We start from the raw sequence: 19,415 nt of genomic DNA on the forward strand, positions 1-19,415 counted from the left end.
TTTTAGTAAAACCTAACAGATCCGGTCCAAACACAATTCACCGTAGCACCACCACGTGTCCACATTGATGAGTAAGAAAAAAAATATAATTATAAAATTAAAATCGAGAAACAGAAATAACGTGAGTATGAGTGACACTTTATGCGGGAATATCACATTAAATTTAAGCAATAGTGCACCAACCTTCTAACACGTGTCACGCGGCTCTATACCTTTTCGCCACGTTACTCCCAGCTAACATGTTTCTTTTTTCCTTGTAACATACTTTCGACCCGGTTGAGCTCGGGGTGTAGCCGAGCCGAATACTGTTAGACTCGGTTCAAACTCGATTAAAATAATTTGGACTCAAGCTCGAGCTCGATCGAGTCTTTAATTTCAAGTTCGAAACTCGGCTCGTAAAAGGATCAGTAGGCTCGAGTAGCTCATGAACAGTTTGACTCGTTTACACCTCTAGAGGTTGAGCTCTTGTTCTTTTTGCGAAAAGATAAATATTAGATTTTTGGTTTCTTGTGATTTTACTTGGCAAAAATTTTAAAAATTATTTTAAGTTGTATGAGATACATGTATTTTTTAATATAAAATATTATGATACTTTTATAAATAAATATTTTTTTTGTAATTATAATTAATAACCTCGTATTTTTTTTATGATTTTTTCACTACAAAAAATTTAGATAATGTAAACTCACAAATATTGTTTATATTTTATTATATATTAAAATACTAATATGAAATAAGGCACCTTGAGTTTTAAAATTAAGTGATGACTTAATATGGTATCAACTTTGTTCTAAAAAACTCCGATTTTATCGATTAATCACCCGATTAAAAATTTCAATATAAACCGCCGATTTGATTTTATAATCCGAATAATCACTGCATCATTTTCTTAAATTAATATATTTAACTTAATAAAATTTTAGTAAATAAGGTTCCAATTAATTAATCTGATTAACTACCGACTATCCGATTAATTATCAAAAAATTATTCTACTAAATAATACCGATTTCCAATTTTCATAACAATGGGTATCGGTAATCAAATTCGAATTTCTGCCTACTCGATATTCTAGTATATTTATCGTGGACACGAAAGATAGCTTGTATTTACCGCCTAGCTATAATTTTCCTGTAACATAAACCAGGAATGACAGTGAAAAATTAGCATGTGTTTTATTCTCTCTCTGTCTTGTTCATTTATAACCTAGTAAAAACACAACAGATTTTCTAGTTAGCTAGTTAATAAGCTTGGGAACTAGCAATGGATGTTCCTGCTGGATTTTTCAATACCTTGTGGAGCTTTATCACCTTTCTTCCCTTCTTCTTCCTTCTCTTCCTCCTTGGTCTTCTTAAAGGTATTCTCTTACATTTACATGCATATCATAATACATAGATATGTCTGAGGACGGAACCAGGGGCTAACCTAGACTGAAATCTCGACTTAGTCCAAATTAGCGATAATTCATTTTGCATTTCGGAATCTTGGTTCTGCCAATAGTTTATATGCATATGTGAGCAGGGGCAGATCTAGAAAGGGGCACCGAGGACACGTGTTTCCTCTAAAATCAAATTTTATGTTTTTTCATTATTAAATTTTTTGAAAATATATGAAAATGCCCTCGTAAAATTCAAAATCATAGGAGTGTTTTTTTAAAATTTGCTCGGTGTCCCCTAAAAATATATTTCTGGATCCGCCCCTGCATATGTGTACTTGGATTTAATTGATATTTAGCCCCTACCAAGTTAGTTATGTATGTAACTTTTGGTTTATTCCTACTCTGATCTGTATGGTAGAATAATTGAAATGAAGAATTATGAAAAAATCAGGAATGAGAATTAATTTTCAGATTACAGTAATTAAATTTTAGTTTGTATGTGTATTCATCACAAGATGGCACAATTCATCCCCAAGCACTTAAATTCGATCATTCGAGGAAAACGTTGAAATAATGTGTATTCATCACAAGATGGCACAATTCATCCGCAGGCACTTAAATTCGATCATTCGAGGAAAACAATGAAATAATGTGCATTCATCACAAGATGGCACTATTCATCCCCAAGCACCTAAATTCGTTCATTCGAGGAAAACATTGAAATGGTAGTATAAACCTTTACTATATATAGGAGACTAGGACTATAGAATGGTGATTATGGAACAACTTAAGGAATAAAACTTCAATATGTTTGTAATTGTACTACTTTGTCTCATTTGGTGAAAATTTGCATTATGCTATTGTAATTGTACAGCTTGTTAGTTTTTGCTCTTTAGTTTTACATCTACTAACCCTTACGAGTTTTGTGCATGGTACGGCGTCTGTAAACAAAGTGATGTGCAAAAGCAATCTGAATTCAAATTTTTTTTTGTGTGTTTTGAAAAGGGGCAATTATATGCCCGATTGCAGCAGGAATCATTACTATTGGAGATTCAGCTGTGGTGATTGGTCTTTGGCCTGCACATTGCATATGGACTTACTACTGTGTTATAAAGTAGGACTCTCTTCCAATGCTATGTTCAAGTTTATTGCATACACTCCGAATTTATGAAACATGAATAAATAGGTGCCTGTAAGTACTTGTTCATGTACGTATTTAGCTCTTACATTTTCTCTAAATTCAGAACGAAGAGGCTTGGATGGGTTCTTAAGATTCTCTTAGTGCTTTGTCTACCGCTGCCTTTAGTCCTATGGCCGACTATTGTGATTGTAGCAAGCATCCTCGGAGGAATTGCTTATGGGTTCTTTGCACCCTTAATTGCAACTTTTGAGTTCATAGGACGTAACACTACAGAGAAAACGCTACATTGTTTTATTGTGAGTCTTTACTTTCACTACATTTATGTACACGTTCTCAAATTGTTAGCATATATACCTTGTAATTTCCTGGAAATGTGAAGTAAACTGGTTGAACTCCGGTAATTTGCGGTCAAACTTATGCGTTCAGCTAAAATTCAAATACCACAGTTTGCACCAATATTGTACAATGTTTGGACTGATTATTATCTCAAAGATCTTGCACTCTCATTTAACGCTATATATCTATGGCAAGCCGCGAGGTCTCCATTAGGGTTATTGGAAGATCTCCCGTCTTAATCAAATATCTAGTCTTCATCATGATCAATAAGAGTTGGTTTATAAACTAGTTTCTGAATCCAATACATTATTTAATAAATATTTCTCGGCTCTGAATAATGTAGTAGTATCTTGTTAAATGTCTTGTGCTAATTCCTTTAGCTAATGCTTATTGTCAGGATGGTGTCATTCCCACAATTGGGGGAAGCTGCACTGTCGTACGAGATCTCACAGATTTTTGCTTTCACTCCTACTTTTCTTTTATGGATGAACTGATCGAGGAAATACCTGCCGATGAGAATCCCGTTGACGTAAAGTAAGTGATATCTGCATCAATTAACTTTAGTCTTGTATTTCAATCTACTTTACTGAATTGTAGATCAAACAAAGCATTCACACTCATTCCATAAAAACACTGGTTAATTTTTTAAATAGGTTGATGAGAGTAGATTAGAGTTGAACAGCATAAAATTTGACTGTTTTGCTTTCCTTTAATGCCAACTGTATTTAATATGTCTGATGTGGAATATACTCGGAACAAGAAGTTATAAAAATGCGTAGTTGACACATTCTGCGGATACAGGTTGTTGAAGCTCCCACAGTGCTTGCTTGTTATGGTTCTGGCAGTGCCGGTGGATGTGCCCTTAATTACAGCTATTGCTCTTTGGAAATCCCCATATATGTTGTACAGAGGATGGAAAAGACTATTTGAAGACCTAGTTGGAAGAGAAGGGCCATTTTTAGAGACAGTATGTGTTCCATTTGCAGCGCTTGCAATCATCCTATGGCCTTTAGCTGTAGTGGGAGCGTTAATTGGTGCTTTTTTCTCCAGCTTCTTCCTGGGGCTCTATAGTGGGGTTATTGTTCAGCAGGTCTATTGGATTTAAATTGCAGACCTAGTAGTTTATGATCTTCTACTATAAGATTGTACTTGTGTTTATCATTATTGTGTGAAGATTTAGCTTACACGAGGTTCATGTATTCTCAGGAAGACTCCTTTCAGATGGGGCTGGCATTTCTAATAGCTGTGATTTCATTGTTTGATGAATATACAAATGACATGCTTTATCTCAGGGAAGGATCCTGTTTTCCGAGGTAGCGTACATAATTTTTTTTTCCTGCACAATGACTTTATTTTCTCCACCCTCTCTTCTCAGTAGGATTAGGGATATCTTATATATAAAGTTTCCCATTAACAATGAAAACGATTACTTATTAGACAAAAGATAGTTATAGAAATGTTGTTGATTATATAATTTGATTCTATAAGTCTTATGGCAGCTAGGCCAAAATATCGTAGAAACATGGACCCTCCTAATAGCATTGAAAGAATGAAGTCCATTGAAAACGAAAGTGTTAAGACAAAAGAGAGGGAATGTTTACAAGGTACAAAACTGGCTTCTCAGAGATCAAAAACACTGAAGTGGGCTATTCAACAGTACACAGTTGTGCAGGTTAGTGAAATCCTGTAAATTTAATGTCAAAATCTGTAAAGTAAATTCACAGTAGAATATAACAGGTATGGGATTGGTTGTTCAAGTCCTGTGAAGTGAATGGTAGGATACTACTACGTGATGGTTTGCTAGATGTCAAAGATATTGCGGAGTGCATACTGAAGGGAAATTGTAAAAAATTAGAGATCAAATTACCTGCCTGGACCATTTTGCAGTGTTTGCTTGCGTCTGCAAAGTCAGAGTCGCCTGGTTTGTTGATTTGTATGTCTTCCTAAACTCTTTATCTTTGATATCTCTGTTACGTAATCTTTAGATGTAGTTATAATACTTGTATTAATTTTCAGCTGATGACATTCAGCTGACAGCGACTAATTGGCCTAGGGATAAGATGTTTGAGTGGTTTGTCGGGCCTTTATTGATCATGAAGGAGCAGATCAAGGGAATGAAGTTAGAAGAAAATGAAGAAATCTGCCTTAAAAAGCTTGTCATGGGGTACAAAAATGAGAACACTGAAGACTGGGATGACTCCGACTTTCCATCATCTGATACTGTAAGAAGAGCGCAACTGCAAGCAATAATTAGGAGGTAAAATTTTGTACAAAATTATGTTTCATTATGCCATATATGTTATCCTCCTTATTTCTTTTTGAACAAACCAAACAAATTGAAAGTTACTAATTACGACATCCGACGCTCTTGTAATAGTCAGTGTGGTTGCAGATTATCAGGTCTATTCTTGTGTTTTGTTCTGTTATTTTTAAGATACAAGTAAACATAAAAATTGAAAATACCGTTTTGGGATTTTCTAAACCAATGAAAGATGTTGCAGAACACTAATAGACACATTTCGGACAAAATAAAACATATACCTCTCCAAAGTTATACATTTTAGGGTTACTAGTTCTAAGGTTAACTAATTTAAATTTACTAATTGTTTAAATTATGTGTGCTATCTTGAAAAATTCATTAGACTATATATATTTAATATGTTGCAAGTGGTTATAGTTAGTTCTTTAGTGTTAATAACATGTCGAGCGGATCCTAAAGATTTATGAATCATGATCGTTTTGTGACAGACTGCAGGGTATTATTGGTTTTATGTCAAGAATGCCAACATTTAGGCGTCGTTTTAGGAATCTAGTGAAGGTGCTGTATTTGGATGTAATTGAAACTGGTCAAGAAGCAGATCAAGATGGAACACATGTAAAACCTAAGCGTGGAGGTAGATTTTTCCTTGGACGAGGCCAGAAGAAGGATAAGGGCAACATTGTAGAGACTAGCAGCCGGAACAAGAGCAATCATGCAGACATGGTATAAAATGTGAAGCTACGAAATGCTAGGGGTTACACTTGAGACTTGCACTTGGCCCTTATTAAGTTTACGACAAAAGCATACCATTAGTAAGGTATTTGTACACTGTGATATTCCACTTCTTCATGCATTTGCTGCCTAGCTCGGAGCCACAGTACAGTAATCGACAACTTGTTTCTTCATTGTTGTATACGATTAGGGATAATCAGGTGTGGTAATTAGTAATGATATTACTTTACGGTTTTGTACAAACGACGGTGAGATTCAGTAGAATTAAGTTTCTGTTTAATCTTGTTTTAGCCGAGTTCAGTACAGACTCGAGCTGGACTCGTACAACTACGAGAACCATAATTTTGTTGGAACTAGACTCGTATGCTAGATCGAGTCGAGTCACAGCAAACGAGTATACAAGTACTTGGTTTCTGAAAATTGATTCAAGGCCAATCCAAGGCTGAAGTATCTTCTATTGGCTAAGTCTCTGCAGCTTATTAGATTACAGGTGAAGGTCTATTAGTTAACCAGAATACTCAGATAGCTTGAGGGCCAAGTCCAGTTAAAATTTTCTTCAATTTTGTTTTTGTCTCCTCCAAGATACTCCCTCCGTCCCAATTTATTTGTCTCTTTTGTACGTAATTTAAGGTGCATTGACCTCATAGATTTGAATTTCTATTCACAAAGCTTTAATAAAAGGAGCTCACATTTTGGAGTTGGTTTAGAGTTACATGCTCACAATCTGGTGATTCCAAATATTGTCCAGCTGTTAACTCTGCGTTTCTCCCACAGTTCATGTCACAACCCTGCATTACAAGAGTGTAACATATACATTGCATCATGAGTTGAAATCAAGAACAAATTATCAGTTGGTGCCTCATCTAAGTTTCAGCAATATTTTAACAATTAATACACAATTTAGTACTAGCACTCACCACTTTTATCCCAAGTCATTCCAACATGGGCGTACTTCTGAGCAAGCACAGAGCATTTGAAATCACATACACGTCATTAAATGCAACACTACATAATTTCAGTGTCTTCAAGTTCTCCATTGAGGTTAGATAATTGTGAAAAGTTAAACCTGGATCCAAAAACTATGTATGTACATTATTAAATTGAAACACAAGAGACATATTTTAATTTAAGAAAAGGAAAGAAATCTAATTTGTTAAACTTTTACCCAGAGGCTGATGATATTGCCCTTAAGAGTTTCAATGCTAGGCATATCACCAAGAAGCCTGCGTAGGTTGAAGCTTTTCTTTATATCGGTACAAGGGTTGTAATCCTGAGCATAATGCTTAAACACTGACACCAAGCAATACACCGAAATTATTGCCAAAATAATAGCCCAAGGAACGGTCTGATGCGAGTGATAAATAACAGACAATGAGCCTGAGAGTACGAGTAGAGCAACTACCAAAGAAATCAAGAAAAACAACTCGGGCCCAAAAACAAATTCCAGCAATAACAAAACCCAGCCAAAACCCCAGACAGAAGTCACACCACGAGAAACTTTGCACGAACAACTCCCCTATTCTGCAGACTTCGCTCGAAGTTACAACAGCACCACCACTTGAAACTACAGCATCACGACTTCGAAGTGAAACTCCACACTGAAAACGAGCAAAACCCCTCCAGCATTCGAAAAAAACCAGACCCTCTACACGACCTGCAACAGCACTACAGAACCCATCTAAACCTTCAGACCTAAAAACCTGCAAAATAAAACCCCCACTCCAGACAGAATCCACACCTCGGGCACTCCCCATGTCCCAAAACCACCCAAAACTCTGATCTACTACAACCCAGCATCGAAACCCCCAACCACAACACCAAAAACTCACTAGACCTACCCCTCGGACAAAGCTTTTAATTACATGAAAAGAGATGAAAAAAGGGAAAATATAGTATGTAGCCTGTGCTAACATATCAGCAAGCTAGAACACATAAACGGAGAAAACCATCAAATTCAGAATGGATGGCATGACAGATAGGTGCACCTCCACATGATCGAACCACCCCCCAGTATCGAAAATATTCAAAAATCTGCAGCAAATTGAAACCCCAGGATCGAACCACCCCCCAAAAACACAAAGCAACCTGCAGACCCATCTGCATAGCTTCAACAGATAACACACACAAAACCAGAGAAACAGACCCTGATTCTGCAGACCCCAAAGCAGCACTAAACAATACCTACGGCTTTCAAATTGCTCAGAAACCTCCGAAAACCGCAACTTAAAACTACAGCAGCTCAGCTCGAAGCGAGAAACCACAAAGAAATCAAGAAAAACAACTCGGGCCCAAAAACAGATTCAAAGAAAATATATAGTTACCTGGGAGGCTGCCATATCAGATGCCCAAGATCCTCCTTCATAGATTTCGTTACAGCTGCAGAGCCAAGTCAAGCACACAACCATTGGTCGCTACTTTCATATAAACGCATATACAAAAACCAGAATCCAGAATTACTTTCATCATCATTGTACACAGTACATATACAAAAACCAGAATCCAGAATTACTTTCATTATCATTATGTCATGTAGCAGTCTTCTGGGTCTGGCCCTTTATTTACACATTCTAATTTACATTTAATGTTAATGTACTCTCTCACATGCAGCGAGACCTCGTTTTCCATATCTCCATCCTGATAAAACGGAAATACCATATTTTCTCCAAGTTCAGGGTCTTTTTTCATTCTAACAATCGATCCGTCCTGATCAAATGCAATAAGTCCACAATTTGTCAGAACATCGGGCCAAACACGGTTTATATACTTCCTTGCTTCTGTATTTGACATAGCATCGTGAATTGGCTTGTCCAAAGCTCAGTTTGATTAGTAGTTTTATCATCCAAAAATTTATTACAAAAAGAATATCTGACTGCAGTTTGTGAGAGTTATTAACAATAGAGGTGAAAGACTAGCGAGTGAATGCAAATAGACAGTGCACTTGGGAAATGCTCAATTGCTGAACATACTTCTGACTGATAGTACCTGTTTTAAGAAATAGGTCTCATGTCTCAAAGACCAATTCCTGGTCATGTTATTTATCCTTCAGGAATTAAGTTGCATGAATATTTGTCCTGTCACCTTCACTTTCTATTATCAATTCATAGAATTCATAGAGGCCAGATCAACTCCTCCAAGATACTCCCTCCGTCCCAATTTATTTGTCTCTTTTGTACGTAATTTAAGGTGCATTGACCTCATAGATTTGAATTTCTATTCACAAAGCTTTAATAAAAGGAGCTCGCCCCTCGAAAGGGGCGAACCCAAAATTTTATGTATGCTCACATTTTGGAGTTGGTTTAGAGTTACATGCTCACAATCTGGTGATTCCAAATATTGTCCAGCTGTTAACTCTACGTTTCTCCCACAGTTCATGTCACAACCCTGCATTACAAGAGTGTAACATATACATTGTATCGTGAGTTGAAATCAAGAACAAATTATCAGTTGGTGCCTCATCTAAGTTTCAGCAATATTTTAACAATTAATACACAATTTAGTACTAACACTCACCACTTTTATCTCAAGTCATTCCAACATGGGCATACTTCTGAGCAAGCACAGAGCATTTGAAATCACATACACGTCATTAAATGCAACACTACATAATTTCAGTGTCTTCAAGTTCTCCATTGTTGAGGTTAGATAATTGTGAAAAGTTAAACCTGGATCCAAAAACTATGTATGTACATTATTAAATTAAAACACAAGAGACATATTTTAATTTAAGAAAAGGAAAGAAATCTAATTTGTTAAACTTTTACCCAGAGGCTGATGATATTGCCCTTAAGAGTTTCAATGCTAGGCATATCACCAAGAAGCCTGCGTAGGTTGAAGCTTTTCTTTATATCGGTACAAGGGTTGTAATCCTGAGCATAATGCTTAAACACTGACACAAGCAATACACCGAAATTATTGCCAAAATAACAGCCCAAGGAACGGCCTGATGCGAGTGATAAATAACAGACAATGAGCCTGAGAGTACGAGTAGAACAACTACCAAAGAAATCAAGAAAAACAACTCGGGCCCAAAAACAAATTCCAGCAATAACAAAACCCAGCCAAAACTCGAGACAGAAGTCACACCACGAGAAACTTTGCACGAACAACTCCCCTATTCTGCAGACTTCGCTCGAAGTTACAACAGAACCACCACTTGAAACTACAGCATCACGACTTCGAAGCGAAACTCCACACTGAAAACGAGCAAAACCTCTCCAGCATTCGAAAAAAACCAGACCCTCTACACGACCTGCAACAGCACTACAGAACCCATCTAAACCTTCAGACCTAAAAACCTGCAAAATAAAACGCCCACTCCAGACAGAATCCACACCTCGGGCACTCCCCATGTCCCAAAACCACCCAAAACTCTGATCTACTACAACCCAGCATCGAAACCCCCAACCACCACACCAAAAACTCACTAGACCTACGCCTCTGACAAAGCTTTTAATTACATGAAAAGAGATGAAAAAAGGGAAAATATAGTATGTAGCCTGTGCTAACATATCAGCAAGCTAGAACACATAAACGGAGAAAACCATCAAATTCAGAATGGATGGCATGACAGATAGGTGCACCTCCACATGATACTCAAAAAGCTACTCACCCGTTAATGGTATGGATCCAGTATTGTAAACCTTATACGACAAATAACATCCAAAATAAGTTTAATAATAATGACACCACTATTGGTGGAATATTACCAAATATTGCACCTAAATTACAACTTAAGCAGTTCAGCAAAACACATTTAAACCTAAAGAAATAGTATAAAGGGAAAATAAAAAGCAAAAATTGTTTATAATTACGCCTAAAAGAATTTAGATACACAATTGGGCTAAATTTAAGATCTCACGACAGCCTATTATAACTTCCTTTTTTATATGTAGACACATATTGTCAAACGTTTCTCTGTTAAAACAAATGTGAAGCCACATGAAAGTACAGAAGTATTTATATCAATTTACAGGAAAAAAACATAGCCACGACCTCTTTTGGGTTGTACTTGTTGACCTATGCACTGCACAGTTTCAGAAGGTCACATCCATGTGCAGTAAATTTAAAGGTATTAATATTTTCATGTAAGGGAACTTTGAGCAACCTGAAGTTTGAATCAAAAATTTTTTTGCCTAAAATCCACACATATTATTTGGAAGAGAGATAATAGAGCTAAATATATGATTTATGCTTTAAACAATCAATTTTAAATCGATCAGAGATTCAAGGAAGATATATAGTTACCTGGGAGGCTGCCATATCAGATGCCTAAGATCCTCCTTCATAGATTTCGTTACAGCTGCAGAGCCAAGTCGAGCACACAACCATTGGTCGCTACTTTCATATAAACGCATAGGATATTTCAATTTAGTTCTTTGCTTTTTCCTTTAATTTCGTCTGTTTTTACAATACAACACCACCAAATCTGAGGGATCTGATAGGAAGCCTGGAAAAATATGAATGAATAAACTTAATGTGGCTGTTGAATTCAATAGCATGCCTTTATGCATAACGCATTGTGGTCACAATTAGCGGCCTGAATACTTAACTAAAAAGAGATGTTCATAGGCATCCTACATAAATCAGAAAATATCTAAAAACAGAGAAGAACAAAGACGTACAAAATTAAAGATAAATTAATTATGTCATGCATCTTATAATGAACAAACAAAGCTCGGAAGAAAGTGATTATATATTTAAGGTCCAAAGAGAGTATGAGAGCTCAACATAAACTTCCATAAGATAGATAATCCACAAAACCCAATTTATATGGAGCTCAATATAAACCTAAACCCCCACAGGATTAATATGTAAACTTAAAGATAAAATAAACACTGAAAGTAAGCATAATGATACCATGGCTATGGTACCTGGCCACTTCCTGAGAATTCCAAGGGCTGCCTGCCCATTTCCTAAGAACTGCAAGGACCTGCATACCCTCAAAATATATGCATAAAAAATTGTACACGTATACACATACATTAATTCATTGAAAAGAATTTTAAAGTAATTATACATAAAATTTGCACGATAAAATCAATTGTGTTTGAAACGGAGGGCATTTCCATTGTTTTTTTCCTTCAATATAAACCTAAACCCCCACAGGATTAATATGTAAACTTAAAGATAAAATAAACACTGAAAGTAAGTATAATGATACCATGGCTATGGTACCTGGCCACTTCCTGGGAATTCCAAGGGCTGCCTGCCCATTTCCTAAGAACTGCAACGGCCTGCATACCCTCAAAACAGATGCATCAAAAACTGTACAGGTATACACATACATTAATTCATTGAAAATAATTTTAAAGTAATTATACATAAAATTTGCACGATAAAATCAATTGTGTTTAAAACGGAGGGCATTTCCATTGTTTTTTTCCTTCGCTCTACAACTTGATTTGAATCTGATCGAGTTTGGGAGAGAGAAAGCAAAGAGTCCGAAACCAACATATATCCTATATGAAAATGGTTTTCATTTTCTTTTAATGCACTATATTGCTTTAAACTTTTCCGGCAGCCAAAAAATTCCTGTGCCAAGATAACTTAATTGTAAGTGGATCATCCAGGAACATGGAGCATCACTGATAGCAGGTTTAGTAAAGCTTTTTTCAATGTCAACTTGCCTCCTACAGAAGGTCTGCAATTATGTTTCATGTTGGTTTGTTCATATTCAATTGCTTATTACCTTGTCATCACGTAATTCAAACTGTGATCCAAATGACCCTCTTTCTGATTTTGTATACACATGTGGGAAATAATGGAACATGAGATTAAAGGAATTTGGAAACTTGCAGCTTGGATCAAGATATTTCATGACACAATCTTTAGTATATTTAATATTTCTTCTTATTTATGCCTAAACTCTTAAAAATCTTTTATTTGTATTATCTCAAAATTTTATAAATGTACATATTTGATTTGCGGCATACATGACTAAGAGGATCCATACTGTAGCTTCTTAATCCTTTAATATTGGATCAAAGATGAATTTTTTCTTTGTTTAATATCAAGTTAACCCTTATTCTATTAGTTCAAGAATGGCTTTGTTTGAGGAGTCTGCGTAGAATGGCGTTGGTCTTATGGCTCGTGACAGCAATAAGAAGTTGCAGATTTTCCGACATCAGAGTATCATTGTCATGCAATCAAAATTTGTATATGAAACGAAATTAAATCCTTCATATGTATTTGCCAAATAATGCTCTTCTTATGTATACAGTGTTTAATAGCAAGGCCAAAGAAAAAAGCTCTAAACAGAAAACTACCAATTTAAGCGCAACTAAGCAAGCATTCCTGATAATTTGTAATGGAAGGAGCAGTAAACATAAAAATTGAGCAGAAGATACAAACCTAGAATTCTGAATCAATTTTTTGTCCTCTTCTTGCTTCTCCAGCCTACAACCCAGAATTTTTTGATGCGAGTGATTAATAACAAATAATGAGCCTGAGAGTACGAGTAGAGCAACTACCATGGCCCCCATACTCGAAAGCATCAGTGGGCGCCGTCCGACTTTTTCTAGCAAAAATGTTGATATCAGAGCAAAAATAGTTTTGCAGATTCCAATACCTATGGTGGCGAGTAGCTTGTGGTCATCTCTCTTTATCCCAGCCTTCTCAAAAATTCGAGGACTGTACAAAACAACAGCATCAACACCTATGACCAAGTATTACAGCTAAAACCATTTAGAATCTGTCAAGCTCGAATAAGTGTGTCATATCTTTTGTAACCCCATAACTTGAGTTTGTCCAATAGATCCTTATTTAAAATCACTTTGCACTCCCATTTAAAATTTATGCATGCCTTCAAGGGAAATCCCCCTAATCATGAGCTCTGAAAATTAAGTAAAAAAACGAACCAAGATATGCATGAATATCTTTATATTAGTATAAAATCAAAGCAAAAAGATCTCAGTTTGTGCTACCCTGTTTTGGTTTTTGTAAAGGATTTTTTTTTTGGGTAAATGAGGTCGAGCCTCGTAAAATCTAATAGACTAAAAGAATATACAAAGAGTTTGAACTAGCCACAAAGAAGACTTGAAACAAAACTCCAAGAATTCTAAGAACTAGCTTGAGAAAGAGAAAAACACTAACTTAAAAAACAAAGCTAGTCTAAGCAAATAGACCAGCAAATTAAACAAGCAAAAGGCAGCATTCCAAAAGAGACCATGACATTCCAAATTAAACACCAGGAGAAAATTGCCAACTCCCAGCCAATAGATGAAATCCACGCAGCACTACCTATGCCTCCCATCCAAGAAGAGAAAAACATGCACACTCCAAACACCAACCACACACCAATCACCAACACAAAAAACAGTCCATGAGCTCGACAAATCCAGGAAAATGCAGACAGAAAAAATCTCTATCTGCTCCCAAGGACCATGTAAATCAAACGCAGCACAGCAAAAACATAAACCTGCCATACTCCAGCAAATTCTCTACACGCAGCTCGAGACGTGAAGCACAAAAACCCAAGACCCCTGAACTGCTATAATCCAGAAATTGAACAAAGCAACAGCAGAACCCGAAGCAAAATCTTGCAGAAAAATGAAATCCCACAAAAAACATTGCACCAAATCCTCCCAGACTCGAGACAAAAATCTGCAGCAAATTGAAACCCCAGGATCGAACCACCCCCCAAAAACAGAAAGCAACCTGCAGACCCATCTGCATAGCTTCAACAGATAACACACACAAAACCAGAGAAACAGACCCTGATTCTGCAGACCCCACAGCAGCACTAAACAATACCTACGGCTTTCAAATTGCTCAGAAACCTCCGAAAACCGCAACTTAAAACTACAGCAGCTCAGCTCAAAGCGAGAAACCACAAAGAAATCAAGAAAAACAACTCGGGCCCAAAAACAGATTCAAAGAAAATATATAGTTACCTGGGAGGCTGCCATATCAGATGCCCAAAATCCTCCTTCATAGATTTCATTACAGCTGCAGAGACAAGTCAAGCACACAACCATTGGTCGCTACTTTCATATAAACGCATATACAAAAACCAGAATCCAGAATTACTTTCATCATCATTGTACACAGTACATATACAAAAACCAGAATCCAGAATTACTTTCATTATCATTATGTCATGTAGCAGTCTTCTGGGTCTGGCCCTTCATTTACACATTCTAATTTACATTTAATATTAATGTACTCTCTCACATGCAGCGAGACCTCGTTTTCCATATCTCCATCCTGATAAAAGGGAAATACCATATTTTGTCCAAGTTCAGGGTCTTTTTTCATTCTAACAATCGATCCGTCCTGATCAAATGCAATAAGTCCACAATTTGTCAGAACATCGGGCCAAACACGGTTTATATACTTCCTTGCTTCTGAGCCCTGATCAAGATGAGCATGCATAAACCATGGGAAAGATGCTACAATCTTCTTATCACGATTAATATAGACCCCCCTATAGATGTGGATAACTTCGAACTCATCGTCGGTGCCCTTCATCCTAATATACCTTGCTTTCATCTCCCTCCAAAAACTGTTGAATGTACCGGGGACGTTCTGAAATAAGATTATGATTCTCTTGCCAATATATTGTGAAAATCGAACTCGGGACCCATTTGTGTGCATAAAGACAGTGTCCAGATCCCAGAACATCTCCAGCTTTAATTTTTTTAACATTTCAAGCTCTAAATTGACAGCACTGCGAAAGCTGAACGGGTATGCTGGAGCACCATAACTCAACAATATATGAGTGCCCAACAGTTCGATGAATTTTCCATGAGGTCCAATAATCACCATCCTTGCCGGTACTGGCACTCCGAGCTCTTGGGGTTGTTGGAAAATCCTCTGCAACTTCTTACTACAATTTGTGTCGTTAAAAGGAAGTGCCAACCAAGGCATTGTCTTAATTTCATTCAAGAAAGAATCTTCAACCATGCGACCACATGTATCCTCATGATGCTCGCACCAGCCGTGTGTGTATATAAGAACAATCTCAAACTCTTTCGAGTTTTCTGACAACTCTTGATAAAGCTTCTTAAGTGTCCCTGTGGTGTGTAATTCATCATGTTCATCTAGACATGGACAAAAATATAAGCCCACTGCCTTATGATCAAGACCATCGAGGGGTACCTGCCAAATTAAGTAGCATTTGTAAAGAAAGAAACTGATGTTAGTAAAAGTATGTATAGTTGAATGTACATATGAAAAAACTAGTAATACAAAACAGCATACTTGTCAAGGCATACAGAAGAACAAAGACAATAGTGAACTGCGTGGATGCCTAGGAGGTAAGGTGCCCTCCTAGTCGTCCATTAGGGGAATTAGGCGTTTTTCTATATATATAGGCGTATATATTAGATATTTATGTGCATACATTTTAATTGATTCTAACAATAATTAGATTATTAATTTAAAGATTAGTCTATTTGATTGAAACAAATAGATTTTACTAACTTTTGTTTGTTTAATTTTGAGACTCTTGTTAGAAGTATGATGGTTCAATACTTGATTGTACAACTTTATAAATTTAACCACTTAAAGACGAAAATAGGCAAAATCAAATCATATATTAAAAAAAAGCACACATTTACGTATAGCTGATTGCCTAAATCTCCTAATGTACGCCTAGGTGTCGCTCACCTAGACTCTGCCTAATTCGCCTAACCTAGTAGAATCCAGACGGTTGATTTCAGCCTAGACGACGACTAAGCAACGTCTTAATAACTATGCAAAACAGACAAATATCTTTATTTTTTGTTAAGATTTTTGTCTGTTTTCTTAACAACAAAACAGACAAATTTCTAATATCGTTAAAATCAAAAAATGGTGATTTAGCATGCATACATGGTCTCCATTGTTGTTGACGAGATAATCACGTTCAGGAGTGGCCAATAGTTTTTGAATGGAAAGAGGTTGCTGCATAAGTAGATTATCTTCCGAATTGATGGATTGTATTCTTTCGTTGGTAAAAGGATAAGCAGCAGCTCCGTACCTGAGAAACAAAGGGTCGGCATCATATTGCAAAACAAAACCTGTTGGGTCAATGATTACAGAACAAGGCATTCTGTGATCATTGTTAAACAGGTTTTCAAGGCATTTCCTGCATTCTAAATCTGAAAACGGAATGGCAGGCCATGGCATTGTGGAAAACATTTTCATAAAAATTTGATGAGGATCGGGAGAAAAATGATCATTAATTGCAACAAGGACGATCTCGAAATCACCTTTGGGCTGTAACTTATTATGTATATCCACCAAGTGTTTTGACACTGTGCCCAAATCGTCGTAATAATCTGCGAGTGTCATAAAATATAAAACAACAAACTTGCCTGAGAGATCCTTGGCCTTAACCCGCTGTTGGTTGGATTTGATAAGAAAATTCCTTTTTTTGGTGAATAAAAGGTCCGACAAATCGACTGTATCACCAATTTTAATAATGTTGCAACTAGTATTGTGCACCTTGTCTGTTTTTGCTTTGCCCGGATTGTTCCTCTTATTCTTGGATAGGATTGTGTCCTGGTCATAATTCATCTTTCTCTTTCTAATATATCGGATGGCCTTATACACATCATTATTTTTACTACTGGATGATGATGATGATTTGTTATGATGTTGTTCTCTAGTCGTATAGTTGAGCATCTTTTTGTTGCGCCTCTTGTTCCTATTAAGAGAAGTTAAATGGTTCCTCTTTCTCTTATTAGATGATGATGATGATGATTGATTCCTCTTTCTCTTATTAGATGATGATGATGATGATTTAGCGTAAAGATTAGATATCTTCTCCTCTTCTTCTTCTTGTTTAGACATATTGTTCATCTTCCTCTTCTTCTTCTTCACAACGGCACAACGGATTGAGGTCCCCAAATCACTCCACATCTTCTTCCTCTTGTTGTTGATGGTTGATGATTTTGATTTATTCTTCCCCTCCTCCTCGACAACATCATCATCATCATCATCATCATCATCATCATCATCATCATGTTTACACAAAATCCACTTTCCAGCAGGAGGATCCATCGATTGATTGAGTTTAATTTTGATATCTGAATTATTCTGGGTTTTACTTGTTGTGTGTGTCTTCCCCCCAAATCTTCCTTTGCTGTGTGTATATACATATATAGGCTTCAGGTCGTTTTTCTTCTACTGCCTGTATACTTCCTATTGTGCCGCCCAACCCTTTTTCGGGCTTTGCTTCCAAATGCGTGATTTGAATCTGTGACCGTGAGCACAATTTTTCATCTATTTAACCAATCGAGTCCACCCTTGCGGCTCGATTTATTTTTCATAATTTTTGAAAATATAAATAAATTACACCACTAAGTAGTAAAAATTAGATTTTTCATTAACATCTTATTTGAAGAGTGATGAGATATTTGATGTTTATTCATAAAATAACATAAATTATTTATTGCATAATTTAATTAAAAATATATTTTTATTCAGATATTTGTGTAATGCCAAACGGTACAATATGTGTTATATTTCGAAGTAATTCTTTTTAAAACAATATTTGTTTTCTAGTTTATATTTTAAATTTGGTTTATATTAGAGTAGTCTTATTATATCCTTATAATATAATAAGCTAGAAAATGACCCGTGTCTCGCACAATCATTATGCTAGTATATATTTATATATATATATATATCCTCTTAGATTTATTTATCTATTTTTCTAGATCTCCTCAATTTTAATTCAATAAAATTAAATTTCTTTTTGTATATTCGAATTAATAGGGAAGTTAATAAATATTTAGAAATCAGTCTTATTTAGAATTTATTCTTTCGAATCATTTCGAATTAATAGAAAAGATAATAAATATTTAGACGTCAATCATATTTAGAATTTTTCAAACAATTTTTTATCTTTTTCTCAAATAACTTAAATCATAATTTCCTATTTATATTCGAAATTCACTAAAAAATTGGAACTTTCTTATTTAGGTCCTTTAATTTACAAATAAAATCGAAATTCATATAGAAGTAGAAATGAAATTCAATTTTATATAGAGTGCAAAATTTCTTTATTTATGTTCTATTTTTTAGAAAATAAAATCCAAGTTCATGCAGAAATAGAAATAAAATTCAAATTTATATAGAAGTCGAATTTTATTTAAATTTTATTCTAAACTTATGATAATTAAAACTTACTTCAACTTATTCAAAACAGAAAATAAAAAATATATTGCTACTAGCATATCGAAATGGAAAAAATTATAATAATTAAAAATTATTTTAACTTATTTGAAATAATAATAGAAATACTAAGGGGGCAGAGATTCATTTTTCATAATTTTTGAAAATATAAATAAATTACATCACTAAGTAGTCAAAATTAGATTTTTCATTACATGTTATTTGAAGAGTGATAAGATATTTGATGTTTATTCATAAAAAAATATAAATTATTTATTGCATAATTTAATTAAAAATATATTTTTATTTAGATATTTGTGTAATGCCAAACGGTACAATATGTGTTATATATAGCCGATGTCTAGAAACTGGTAATAAAAAAATATAGATAAATTTATAGTGAATATCATTAAAATTTATACATATATTTTTTATCTATATTTAAATAATTATTATAGTCAACAAATTT

General features: G+C 35.3%; 2 protein-coding genes and 2 long non-coding RNA genes across 6 annotated transcripts; 1 reads left to right on the plus strand and 3 right to left on the minus strand.

Moving 5' to 3' along the window:
- The first annotated feature begins 1,154 nt into the window (after positions 1-1,154).
- On the plus strand, positions 1,155-6,526 carry LOC141705132 (putative membrane protein At3g27390). Of its 3 annotated transcripts, none has more exons than XM_074508208.1 (10): positions 1,155-1,355; positions 2,382-2,490; positions 2,621-2,813; positions 3,251-3,387; positions 3,655-3,943; positions 4,060-4,166; positions 4,342-4,525; positions 4,591-4,786; positions 4,870-5,110; positions 5,602-6,526. In XM_074508208.1, the coding sequence occupies exons 1-10, from the start codon at positions 1,262-1,264 to the stop codon at positions 5,840-5,842; spliced, it is 1,791 nt and encodes a 596-aa protein (XP_074364309.1). In that variant the 5' UTR covers positions 1,155-1,261; the 3' UTR covers positions 5,843-6,526. The 3 variants fall into 3 exon arrangements, with proteins under 3 accessions (XP_074364309.1, XP_074364311.1, XP_074364310.1); XM_074508210.1 differs by having other exon boundaries at positions 4,612-4,786; XM_074508209.1 differs by having other exon boundaries at positions 4,357-4,525.
- Positions 6,527-6,528: 2 nt separating this feature from the next.
- LOC141705133 (uncharacterized) lies at positions 6,529-8,193 on the minus strand. The gene is made up of 3 exons (XR_012568218.1): positions 7,011-8,193; positions 6,763-6,924; positions 6,529-6,633 (listed from the first exon to the last, which is right to left on the minus strand). It is a non-coding gene; the product is annotated as an uncharacterized LOC141705133 (long non-coding RNA).
- Positions 8,194-8,976: 783 nt separating this feature from the next.
- On the minus strand, positions 8,977-13,312 carry LOC141705136 (uncharacterized). Its single transcript, XR_012568220.1, has 7 exons — positions 13,196-13,312; positions 12,020-12,078; positions 11,716-11,774; positions 11,090-11,291; positions 9,607-9,731; positions 9,356-9,520; positions 8,977-9,226 (listed from the first exon to the last, which is right to left on the minus strand). It is a non-coding gene; the product is annotated as an uncharacterized LOC141705136 (long non-coding RNA).
- A 1,370-nt stretch (positions 13,313-14,682) lies between these two features.
- Positions 14,683-17,383, minus strand: LOC141705134 (putative nucleoredoxin 2). The gene is made up of 2 exons (XM_074508211.1): positions 16,658-17,383; positions 14,683-15,943 (listed from the first exon to the last, which is right to left on the minus strand). Exons 1-2 carry the CDS (start codon positions 17,342-17,344, stop codon positions 14,936-14,938), a joined length of 1,695 nt encoding a protein of 564 aa, XP_074364312.1. The 5' UTR covers positions 17,345-17,383; the 3' UTR covers positions 14,683-14,935.
- Between the last annotated feature and the right edge of the window lie 2,032 nt (positions 17,384-19,415).

Source organism: Apium graveolens, unplaced genomic scaffold (genome assembly GCF_009905375.1).
Source record: "Apium graveolens cultivar Ventura unplaced genomic scaffold, ASM990537v1 ctg858, whole genome shotgun sequence".
In the NCBI taxonomy this organism is placed as follows: domain Eukaryota; kingdom Viridiplantae; phylum Streptophyta; class Magnoliopsida; order Apiales; family Apiaceae; genus Apium; species Apium graveolens.

Excerpts from the sequence above, each read along its gene's own strand:
- LOC141705134 (XM_074508211.1), bottom strand. The coding sequence starts at position 17,344 with ATGAATTATGACCAGGACACAATCCTATCCAAGAATAAGAGGAACAAT. Across the intron at positions 15,944-16,657 it reads TCAACAACAATGGAGACCAT|GTACCCCTCGATGGTCTTGA; the intron begins GTATGCATGCTA and ends TTAATTTGGCAG.
- LOC141705132 (XM_074508208.1), top strand. The coding sequence starts at position 1,262 with ATGGATGTTCCTGCTGGATTTTTCAATACCTTGTGGAGCTTTATCACC. Across the intron at positions 3,388-3,654 it reads GAGAATCCCGTTGACGTAAA|GTTGTTGAAGCTCCCACAGT; the intron begins GTAAGTGATATC and ends CTGCGGATACAG. Across the intron at positions 3,944-4,059 it reads GTGGGGTTATTGTTCAGCAG|GAAGACTCCTTTCAGATGGG; the intron begins GTCTATTGGATT and ends ATGTATTCTCAG.